Raw genomic sequence first — 12,254 nt, 5'->3', positions numbered from 1 at the left:
CATTTTACTTAATAAACACATTGCCACATCTAAACACTCATTTTGTCTTCACTTCTAGAAAATGTTCAGCTATTATTTTTTCAGATATTATTTCTCTTTTCTCTTCCTCTCTCTTCTCTAGAACTCCTATTAGATGTATACCAGAGCCTTTCTGAAGGGTTCTTTTATAGTTTTTATCTGTGAAATTCTTCAGTACATCAGTTAATTACATTCAGCTACTAAACAGTGGCTTAAAAAAAAAATAGAGGAGTCAGTCCAGGACTAGCCTAACAGCTCCATAGGCCAGCAAGGACCCAGGCTCCTTCTCCCTCAAACGTTACGCTGGACATATGTTTGCCAACTCATAGTCATCGTATGACTGCTCCACCTCTGACACTGAGGAACTGGCAAAGGGTCAAGCCATCCCTTTATGACCTTTAAAGGTCAAGCTCTTTAAAAGTCTATCTCATTTTAAAGAGCTTTTCCAAAAGTCCTTCCAGGAAACTTCTGTGTTTATCTCAGTAGCTACAAGAGGGTTCCGCTAGAAGATTTAGTTTTTGATCCTGGGCATATTGCTACCCTGAACAAAATTCTATTAGCAAACAGAAGACACAAAATTGCTCTTCATCAATTCTCTCTTTGTCTGATCTAGAGTTTAACCACTTAAGTTTTAAATTTTAGTAACTGTATTTTTATTTCCAATATTCTACTTGGCTCTTTCATAGGCAGATATTCTTATTTCTGAATTTGTTTTCCATTTTTGTTCTTCCATTCTCTCTTAGAAAATTCTAAACACATTTATTTTCAAGATGTTTGCTCATTTATTTCCATTTCAATCTGAAGTGAGTTTATCTTCTGATGGCTGAGTTTGTGGAAATCCTCCCTAGTATTAAATTTCTCTGTGTTTTTTTTTTTTTTTTTTTTTGTATGTGTGTGAGAGGGAGTTTACATTTCAGGTTCATTTGAATGGTAGGTTCATTTTCTCTCTCACCCTATCTGCTGCTTCCTCTCCACCAATCCCCAACCTTGTCCTCATTCACTCTTTCCCTCTCAAGCAATTCTACTTACTTTCTTCACTTTGTCCTTCAGCCCCTAAGACCTCATACTGACAGTGGTGGGTTCCTGCCCCATGGTTGATACTGGAGTTACAAACACTCATTCATTAAACTAGTAGGGATTTCATTCATTTCCTGGTCAAAGGCCATGTAACTGGATTCTCCCACCTCTTTAGGACCACAGCTAGAAATAAGCCTTGGTTTCAGTCAGTGCTTAATGGCAGTTATTGTTTTAGCTTTCTTGCAGAAACAAAAGATACCAATCAGCCTGGCATTAGGCCGTAAGACTAACCCAGGACCCCCATTATGAGCAGAAAACTATTACTAAATACTTATAAGAGCCAAATTCCAAGGCTGCCACAACCTTTCAGACCCAGAGCCCAGGAGGCCCACAGACCTTCTGATCATTTTATGTTTCTATTCTGTATTTCTAAGCTCAGCTAGGTCTTTTCATATTTTTATTTATTTATTTATTTTTAAGAGACAGGGACTCACTCTGTCACATAAGGCTAGGATACGGTAGCACGATCACAGCTCACAGCAACTCGAACTCCTGGGCTCAAGCCATCCTCCTCCCACCTCAACCTCCCACCAAGCAGTTGAGACTTTAGGCGCCACACCACTACATCTGGCTTTTTTTTTTTTTTTTTTTTTTTTTTTGAGACGAAGTCTTGCTCTGTCTCCCAGGCTGGGGTGCAATGGCATGATCTTGGTTCACTACAACCTCTGCCTCCCAGGTTCAAGCGATTCTCCTGCCTCAGCCTCCCAAGTAGCTGGGATTACAGGCAACCACCACCATGCCCAGCTAATTTTTTAAAATTATTTTTAGTAGAGACGGGGTTTCACTATGTTGGCCATGCTGGTTTTGAACTCCTGACCTCAAGTGATCCGCCCACCTAGGCCTCCCAAAGTGCTAGGATTACAGGCACGAGCCACCGCACCCGGCCAAGACAGGGTCTTGCTAATGTTGCTCAGGCTGGTTTCAAACTCCTGGCCTCAAGTGATCCTCCCACCTCAGCCTCCTGAGTAGCTGGGATTACAGGCACAAGCTACCACGCCCAGCTTATTTATCTTTTTCATACATGTATTCTATCAACATTGCTGTGTATTTGGATCAGAATGGATGCCTGATCCAAAGTGTGAATTCATGAGGTAATTTTGTCTGGAAGTCTTCCAGACAAACTCAGATTGGTTTATGACAGTCAAGATTCAAAACAGAGTAAAATCATGTATAGATAGCTTCCTAAAAATATTAACATATCTGTTTATGGTCATTTGTCATTCATTCTGTTTGACTAACAACTGAACTCCTTTCCTGGGATGGAGACTCCTCTAGGACAGATGGAAGAAATGGCATGGCTCCCTGGCTGCTGGATCACAACTTATGACTACCTCAGACTCTGAGTTTTAATTTAATTGGGGGGGAAAAAAAACCCAGAAAGAATCTATTTGGTGATGGATGCTGGCAGCTACTTCTAATTTCCAAAGGCAGCTTCTAATGGTAGCACCCACTGTCTACTCTGGCTATTGTGAGCCCCAGAATCTAATGCCTAGCAGTGGAGGTGGGGATGTCTTGAACAGACAGTTCTGCAACAGGATTTGGGGCATAATAGCCTCTGAACCTCTGAAACAGTCTCTGATATAATCTTTAATAATGCCCATACTGGCTTCTTTGAAAAGATATGAATAAAAGCTATGAAAAGCATTATGTGATATTTTCTTAATTAAGATGATCAAATGAAAAATAATTCATCTTTGTGAGTCTTACCTTTCCACCAACCAGAGGCAAAATGTGCATCTTTCCAGTTTGACAATCCTTCACTGAGGAAACGATAAGGCAGGTACCACAGAGGACAACTAGGCGCTCAGCCCACTTATGCAGCTGGGTCTTTCCCTTGCGTACATTATAGATGCCAGACAATAGGATTCGATCCAAATGATCCATGTGGCATGGTTTTTCTGAAAAGGAAATAATACTTCAGAATCCACCATTAAAGTAGTGTAAGAATACAGAAATGGAAAAAGAAAGCATTGTGTGTCAACATTCAACAACCTTATTTATAGATATAAGTAACCAAGCAATATAGTTAAGACAAAACTAGATCTAGTCCATCACTGAATTATATACAGTAGGAGTACCTTTGAATTTTGGTCTACGAAGCAAAATTGTACTTTGGATGCCATTGTTACATTAACCCTTCTTCCAACAGCCGTATCTCCTATGTACCCAGAGAAAGGCAGTATGGTAGAGTGGTTAAGATCATGAACTCTGAAGTCAGATATACTTGAATTTGAATGCTGGTTCTGTCACTTTGTTTCCTTGAACTATTTATTCTCATTACGCTTTACTTTACTCATTTATACAGTTTGAATCTTAACACAACCTACCTTCTGAGGATTCTTATAAAAATTAAGTAAGATGGCCAGCTGCAGTGGCTCCCGCCTGCAATCCCAGCACTTTGAGGGGGCCAAGGCGGGCATATCACAAGGTCAGGAGATCGAGACCATCCTGGCTAGCACGGTGAAACCCCGTCTCTACTAAAAATACAAAAACAAAAAAATTAGCCGGGCATGGTGGCGGACACCTATAGTCCCAGCTGCTCAGGAAGCTGAGGCAGGAGAATGGCGTGAACCCAGAAGGCAGAGCTTGCAGTGAGCCAAGATCATGCCACTGCACTCCAGCCTGGGCGACAGAGCAAGACTCTGTCTCAAAAAAATAAATAAATAAATAAATAAGGAATATAAAATACTAAGCATAGTTTTAGGTACAAAAAGAACATGGAATAAATGACAACCACTATTGTTACTAATCTACCCTAGAAGGAAGAAATTAGTAACTACAGGAGTACTCTAATTTTGTACATAATCCTCCATCTCTCTGCCACTAATATGGAAAAGCTTATGGGTGGTACTTCAATCAACTATTCCGATCGTGGTGGTGGAAATTCTACTTCTCATCAGAGGCCTTCATGACTGAGATACAGTGAACAAAACAGCACATAATAACAGAAAAGACGTGAAGTTCTTGGTAAGAGCACTATTAAAAGAAGTGTGCACCTGTAGTCCCAGGTACTCAGGAGGCTGAGGCAGGAAGACTGTTTGAGCCCAGGAGTTCAAGGCCAACCTGGACATCATAGTAAGACCCTGTGTCTTAAAAAAAAAAAAAAAGGGACAACTAACTATACACAGAAATGAGCAGGAGTAGCAGTATGAGGTGGTCCAAACAGTAACCCAGAAGTTGGAAAGACTGGGTTGTACTCCTGGTATTATTACATAATTTTTTTTTTTTTTTTTGAGACGGAGTCTTGCTCTGTCGCCCAGGTTGGAGTGCAGTGGCGCGATCTCGGCTCACTGCAAGCCCCGCCTCCCAGCTTCATGCCATTCTCCTGCCTCAGCCTCCCGAGTAGCTGGGACTACAAGCGCCCGCCAACACGTCCGGCTAATATTTTGTATTTTTAGTAGAGACGGGGTTTCACTGTGTTAGCCAGGATGGTCTCGATCTCCTGACTTCGTGATCTGCCCACCTCGGCCTCCCAAAGTGCTGGGATTACAAATGTGAGCCACCGCGCCTGGCCACTTAATTGTTTATACAATTAGGTATCACTTTGCCTATTTTAATTAGGTATCACTTTGCCTATTTAACTTAGGTATCACTTTGCCTATTTAACCATGTGTTTCCCATATACAATATGAGGAAATGAGCTAGATTACTTCAAAGCCTTAAAATTGTATTATTCAATAAAACTTTGTATATTAATACACTATACATGATAAGCATTTCTCCTTCTATTCTAGGTCAATCCTTTCATCTATACAGTCATTCCTTGGTATTGGCAAGTGATTGATTCCAGGACCTCCCCAAGGATACCAAAATCCACAGATGCTATAGTCTCTTATATAAAATGAAATGGTATTTGCATATAACCTACGCACATCTTCCTGTATAATTTGAATAATCTCTAGATTACTTATAATATCTAAAACAATGTAAATGTTAAGTAAATAGTTGTTATGCCATATTTTTCTTTGTTTTTTTTTAATTTTTTTTAAATATTTTTTATCCATTGTGGATATGGACGACTGACTGTATTCTAAATTCCACCTTCCTCAGAGAGTTTGGTTCTCCCAGATCTATATTCCTAAGTTCTAGTTCCACATTTCCAACTATCCAGATATCTCCAACTACATGTTTACCATCACTTAAAATTCAACATGCCTGGCCAGGAGCAGTGGCTTATGCCTGTAATCCCAGCACTTTGGGAGGCTGAGGCGGGCGGATCACGAGGTCAGAAGTTCAAGACCAGCCTGACCAACATGGAAACCCCATCTCTACTAAAAATACAAAAATTAGCCAGGCATGGTGGCGTATGCCTGTAATCCCAGCTACTCAGGAGGCTGAGGCAGGAGAATCGCTTGAACCCAGGAGGCGGAGGTTGCAGTGAGCTGAGATCGCACCATTGCACTCCAGCCTGGGGGACAAAGCGAGACTCTGTCTCACAAAAGAAAAAAAAGATCAACATGCCTAAACCAAGTCATCACCATCCCTGTACAGCAGCAGCTCCTTCTCACAACTCAAGCTCATCTCCTGAAGTCACCCATGCTCAAAACCTCAGAAGCAGCTTCAACTCTTGGGTTCGCTTTCTCAACTTCTCTTTTCAATCAATCATTAAGTCTTACTGATTACTCCTTCAAAAAGTCTCTCACATGAACAATTCCTTCCTATTCCCTAGTTCAGATCCTTATCAATTCACACCTGAATCACTATCCACACTGGCACCAGACTGATCTTCCCTGGGCTCACTTGAATCCCATCACTTCCTGCTACCATCTGCCAAATGACGGCTAAACTCCTGATGGAGCACCCATGGCCCAAAACAATCTGGACTCAAATTAACTGTGATTCATGAACATGCAATGAAATTTTTAATCTCCCACGGCTGCCTTCTTTTTCATTGCTGCTTAGTGAAACGTTGTCAATTTTTAAAGAACCAACTCAAATACAACTTCTTCACAAAGACTTCCCCCAATTTCTTGACATCTCTGATTTTCCAGAGAACAGGGACAGAAAACTTTCCTATCAGCTAGCAAAATATATCATATATGTATATTAGTAAAAATCTGGCCAGGTGTAGTGGCTTACAACTGTAATCCCAGCACTTTGGGAGGCCCGGGCAGTTGGATCACTTGAGGCCAGGAGTTCAAGACCAGTCTGGCCAACATGGCAAAATCCCCATCTCTACTAAAAACACAACAATTAGCTGGGCGTGGTAGCAGGCACCTGTAATCTCAGCTACTCGGGAGGCTGAGGCAGGAGAATCGATTGCACCAGGGAGGTAGAAGCTGCAGTGAGCTGAGATCATGCCACTGCACTCCAGCCTGGGTGACAGAGCAATACTTCTCAAAAATAATAAAATAAAATAAAATAATTTTTAAAATTGACTGGCCGGATCACCTGAGGTCAAGAGTTTGAGACCAGCGTGACCAACATAGTGAAATCCCATCTCTACTAAAATACAAAAATTAGCTGGGCATGGTGGCAGACGCCTGTAATCCCAGCTACTCAGGAGGCTGAGGCAGGAGAATTGCTTGAACCTGGGAGGCCGAGCTTGCAGTGAGCCGAGATCATGCCACTGCACTCCTACCTGGGCAACAGAGCAAGACTCCGTCTCAAAAAATAAATAAAATAAATAAATTGACTAAACAGTGACTAAATAAAAACTTTAAACTTATGCACAATAAAAAGTTACAGGCTGGAAAAAAATTGAGTCAAAAATATAGTACTCAAAAGATATATATTCAGAATACATGCAGAAGTCCTTTAAATCAATATGAAAAAAGAGAAACAGAAACATGTACAAAAATATCAATGAGTAGTTCAAAGAAACTGAAAGATCCAATAAAAATATGAAATAATTCTCAATCACACTAGTAATCACGGGAAAAAAATTTAAACAAAGAGACTATCATCTTTTTAATTTTTTTTTTTTATTTTTGAGACGGAGTCTTGCTCTGTCGCCCAGGCTGGAGTGCAGTGGCTCGATCTTGGCTCACTGCAAGCTCCGCCTTCTGGGTTCACGCCATTCTCCTGCCTCAGCCTCCCGAGTAGCTGGGACTACAGGCGCCTGCCACCACACCCGGCTAATATTTTGTATTTTTTAGTAGAGACAAGGTTTCACTGTGTTAGCCAGGATGGTCTCGATCTCCCGACCTCGTGATCCGCCCGCCTTGGCATCCCAAAGTGCTGGGATTACAGGCATGAGCCACCGTGCCCAGCCAAGACCATCATTTTATCTATCAGATTAGTAAATATTTTAAAGCCTAATAATATTGAAAGGTTATAGGCAAAGGGGTACTCTGTTATACTGACAGGATATAAAAGTGTTCTGAAGTAGTAACTATTAATATTTTAAACGTGAGTAACCTATAACCCAATAATTTCATTCTTAGAGATCACTCTGAAGGAAAACAGGTGCATAAAGAGATAATTTTACTAAAATGGCTGTTTTAACCGTCCAAAACTGGAAACAAAGTAAATGTCCATCACTAAGGAGATGGTTACACAGACTATAATGCATACATGATGTCCAATACTATGCCCCTTAAAGAAATGTATACAGGGCCGGGCACAGTGGCTCATGCCTGTAATCCCAGCACTTTGGGAGGCTGAGGCCGTCAGATCACCTGCGGTCAGGAGTTCAAGACCAGCCTGGCCAACATGGTGAAACCCCGCCTCTACTAAAAATACAAAAATTAGCTGGGTGTGGTGGTAAGCCACCTGTAATCCCAGCTAGTTGGGAGGCTGAGGCAGCAGAATCGCTTGAACCTGGGGGGTGGAGGTTGCAGTGAGCCGAGGTCATGCCACTGCACTCCAGCCTGGGAAACAAGAGTGAGACTCTGTCTCAGAAAAAAAAAAAAAAAAAGAAATGCATACAGAAGATGGTTCTGCAAATGCTGACAAGGTAAGATCTCCAAGACAAACTCTTGGGTGAAAAAAGCATGAAGACCAATACCAAATAATACCATTTATGTAAACAAAATCCATATGGTTCTATGAATATATACTATATAAAAATAATCAAGTTGGAAAATTCTGAACAGATATACACCAAATTGACGGTGGTTATCTATAGAGCAGTTAATGGACTTAGGAGGTGATTGTAACAAATTAAAACAGCACAGATAATGACACCATAGTCATATTACACTTGTGTAGTTAAAAACCCAATGTTTTAAAAGCAAAAATATATGAACAATAAATAAAAATATAAAATATGCATATAAAATAAGACTAAGAAAATACACCATCATAAAAATAATTGTATTAGGGTGGTGGAATGTTTTTCTACCACGTTACTCCTGTATTTTAACAAAGAAGCTTTAAATATGCAAATTAACATGAGATAGTATTTTTGCAATCGGGGAAAAATGATACCTGATGTTGTCAAAGGTGTAGGGAAATAAGTACTCTCAAATTCTACCAAATCAACTACACACTAGTAACACCTATTTGTGCAACTTGGGAATGCTGAGTCAAAATTTTAAATGTGGCCGGGCGCAGTGGCTCACGCCTGTAATCCTAGCACTTCAGGAGGCCAAGGTGGGCAGATCACCTGAGGGCAGGAGTTCGAGACCAGCCTGACCAACATGGTGAAACCCCGTCTCTACTAAAAATACAAAAATTAGCCAGGCATGGTGGTGGGTGCCTGTAGTTCCAGCTACTTGGGAGGCTGAGGCATGAGAATTGCTTGAACCCAGGAGGCAGAGGCTGCAGTGAGCTGAGATTGCACCCGGCCTAGACGACACTGCACTCCAGCCTGGGCCACAGTGAGACTCCATCTCAAAAAAAAAAAAAAATTCTACTTGTAAGAATCATGTCCTCTTCCCTACACTCCTCAGTCACTCCCTTGACTTTTATAATAATTTCCTTGCTCTCTTTATATTTTTGCCACTTTCGTATATATCCTGTATTAACTATGGCTGTAGCAAACAATATAATGTCTCAAGCAACAGGAATTTAATTCATTCAAGTGAGCATTCTGTTTTGCCAGGGGTTAACACTGTCATTCAAAAACTCAGGTTCTGGCCAGGCACAGTGGCTCACACCTGTAATCCCAGAACTTTTGGGAGGCCGAGGTAGGCGGATGACTTGAGGTCAGGAATTCGAGACCTGGCCAACATGGTGAAACCCCATCTCTACTAAAAATACAAAAATTAGCCAGCTGTGGTGGTGGGTTCCTCTAATCCCAGTCACTCAGGAGGCTGAGGCAGGAGAACTGCTTGAATCTTTGAGAGGCAGAGGTTGCAGTGAGCTGAGATGGCACCAATGCACTCAAGCCTGGGCGACAGAGCAAGACTCTGTCTCAATAAATAAATAAATAAATAAAAATTTAAAAAAAAAAAAAAAGAAACTCAGGGTCTGCAATTTTCCACACTTGACTTCAATTATTGCTCTGATTATTGCCATCCTAGCCCACCAGACAGGAAAAGAGCACCAGAGCCCTGAGAAGCACACACTGGGGGTTTTAGGAACCAGGTAGAAGTGGCGCACATCAAGTCCACTCCATACAATGGAAGAAAATTTTGTCACATGTACACACCTAACCGCAAGAAAGGCTGCGAAATGGGCTGTAGCTAGGCAGTTATATGCCCCACTACAATTTTGTTATTATGAAAGAACAGATTTTGATAAACAATAGTATTGCCACACATTTCAAAATAATATGGCTGTGTTTAGCCTGTTTTCTGAACTTTAAATGAATGGAAACATACGATGTAATTCTTTTGCGTCTGGCTTCTGATGTTTGTATTTATGCTCTTTTGACAAGGCTGTTTTAAACAATATGTGCAGAGAATGCAGTACACAGAGAAACGTTCAGGCAGGGAGTTGTGCTACCTGAGCCATACAGTCCCAGAGCTACAACTTCCCTCACAAATCATACCCTCTATATGCCACTTTCTCCAACGCAAATAAGGGGTTTGCTCTTTCTCTCTCTCTCTCTTTTTTTTTTTAAGGTGAACAGGAAGTAGGATTTTTTTTTTTTTTTTTTGAGATGGAGTCTTGCTCTGTCGCCCAGGCTGGAGTGCAGAGGCACCATCTCAGCTCACTACAAGCTCTGCCTCCCCGGTTCACACCATTCTCCCACCTCAGCCTCCAGAGTAGCTGGGACTACAGGCACCCGCCACCACGTCCAGCTAATTTTTTGTATTTTTAGTAGAGACGGGGTTTCACTGTGTTAGCCAGGATGGTCTCAATCTCCTGACCTCGTGATCCGCCCGCCACAGCCTCCCAAAGTGCTGGGATTACAGGCGTGAGCCACCGTGCCCGGCCCAGAAAGTAGGATTTATTGGTGAGCATTAAGAGGGGGCAGCACAGTGGAAGCCCTCACAAGAGCAGGGCCCGCCACTTGTCCAGAGGGCCACTACTGGGGATGTAACTGACCCCGCAGCCATCTGGGATGAGCTGCTTCTCAGCCACCATGTCTTCAAATTCATCTGCACTGAACTTGGTAAAGCCCCACTTCTTAGAGATGTGGGATCTTCTGGCAGCCAGGGAACTTCAACTTGGCCCTACATAGGGCCTCAGTCGTGTGCTCCTTGTTATGCAGCTTGGTGCAGATGGACATGGTAACTTGGCCAATGTGAACCTCGGCCACAGTGCCCTGGGGCTTTCCAAAGGCACCTCGCATACCTGTTTGGAGCCTAGACTGGGGATAGCACAAAGTCAGAGACATGAACATCCATCTGAGAGGCCTGTCTCCAAGGTCGCTTAGAGCAACCCATACAAGAAACAGGCTGAGTACACTACCAAGGAAGCTGCTGTGGGCAGCCATTGTACACTGGGCCCCCATGAGGAAAGGAACTCAGTTGGCTTAACTGGCTGCAGAGGATTTACATGCTCTCTTAATCCCATGATTAATCATGCTACCTACTCAACTTGACTTTAGCGAAATGTTATCTCCACAGCTTTTATATCATGAATTTGAACTGAGAGAGCCATTCCACTCACTTTTCCCCCAGCACTCCCTCTCCAGCAAGACTGATAACTGGCATTTGCATAATGGCTGACTGGGACACTACCCAGTGCCCTTTTATAACCAGAGAACACAACATTAACTGGTTCGCACTCGGGCCCTTATGACCTTGACTTTATTAACACTATATTCCAACTAAGCTGATGCACCAAAAACTCTACACATAAAATATTTGAAGCTGATTACTAAGCTATTTACTTCAAAGAGAATACTTCAACTCTTTCCTTCTGTAACAATAGTTGTGTCTGGTTTCAGGAACTGGGTGGTTGGAGGAAAAAGGTGAGAGGGAAGCATATTTTCTATGATAGTTTTGATAGAGACAGGAGGCAGAGAAATTCTAGGCAGACAGGGACAGGTCCCCAGCAAAACCCCACCTTCGAGCCAAAAAGCCTGAAACCTGTGGCCCAAAGTGAGAATTTCCATCCCTGTTTGTCTGCTCTCTCCTGAATGGTTCTGAGTGTCTTTTTACCAATCGAATGTTGCCTTTTCCAAAACTACCTACAGCACCTCCCATCCTGTGCCCATGAAGACCCCAGACTCAGCGAGCAGAGAAGAGAAGCAGCTGGACATCAGGGAGAGGCGACTTGACTTCAGAAGACAGTGGCAGGGAGGCAACTTGACTTCAAGGGAGAATGAGCTGCCCTTCCCATTCCCTTTCCAGCTCCACTCTTCACTGAGAGCTGCTTTCATCATTCAATAAAATTTTCCGCATTCACCATCTTTCAATTTGTCCACATGACCTCATGCCTCTTAGGCACCAGACAAGAATTTGGGACGCACCAAGTGCCGGTATTCAAAAAGGCTGTCACACTGGCCCTTTACCCTCACTGATGGAAGGCAGCCGCCCTACGCAACAAGGCAAAGGGACCACTGACCTGATAACACATTGCCGTCTGCAGATGAGAGAGGTAAGAGAGCATTATAACATGTCCTCTGGGGCCTTGGGATCACAGACACCCCCACCTGGACGCTGCTGCAAGCCTGCACAGAGTTTGCTTCTGCTGCTGCTAAAGCAGGCAGCCAGTTCCTGCACTCGCTCTCCTATGCGCTACATCCCACAAAGGGTGGAGCACAACAGACCCCAGTGAACACGGTTTGTTCCCACCAGCGTCCAATCAGCTAGCCAGTTCACGCACTCAATCACCTGCGCATTCCCTCCCACAAGGGGTTGAGCGGGGTGGGCTGAGTA

General features: G+C 42.8%; 1 protein-coding gene and 1 non-coding gene across 9 annotated transcripts in view; both read right to left on the bottom strand.

Moving 5' to 3' along the window:
- Positions 1-12,254, bottom strand: part of PHLPP2 (PH domain and leucine rich repeat protein phosphatase 2) — a 78,583-nt gene that overhangs the window by 42,764 nt on the left and 23,565 nt on the right. For 7 of the 8 annotated variants that reach the window (XM_063797409.1, XM_511230.9, XM_016930129.4 and 4 more), the window contains one exon: positions 2,803-2,993. In XM_063797409.1, the coding sequence (XP_063653479.1) occupies positions 2,803-2,993 (191 nt within the window). Of the gene's footprint in view, positions 1-2,802; positions 2,994-3,422; positions 3,442-12,254 lie in introns of those variants that run through there. The other variant, XM_054669539.2, reaches the window with a different exon arrangement.
- Positions 10,783-10,917, bottom strand: LOC112205936 (small nucleolar RNA SNORA70). Its single transcript, XR_002940073.2, has one exon. It is a non-coding gene; the product is annotated as a small nucleolar RNA SNORA70 (small nucleolar RNA).

The sequence above is a fragment of the Pan troglodytes genome, chromosome 18 (assembly GCF_028858775.2).
Source record: "Pan troglodytes isolate AG18354 chromosome 18, NHGRI_mPanTro3-v2.0_pri, whole genome shotgun sequence".
NCBI classification, from domain to species: domain Eukaryota; kingdom Metazoa; phylum Chordata; class Mammalia; order Primates; family Hominidae; genus Pan; species Pan troglodytes.
The sequence above is the reverse complement of the archived record's forward strand: the minus strand, read 5'-3'. Positions and strand labels throughout refer to the sequence as shown.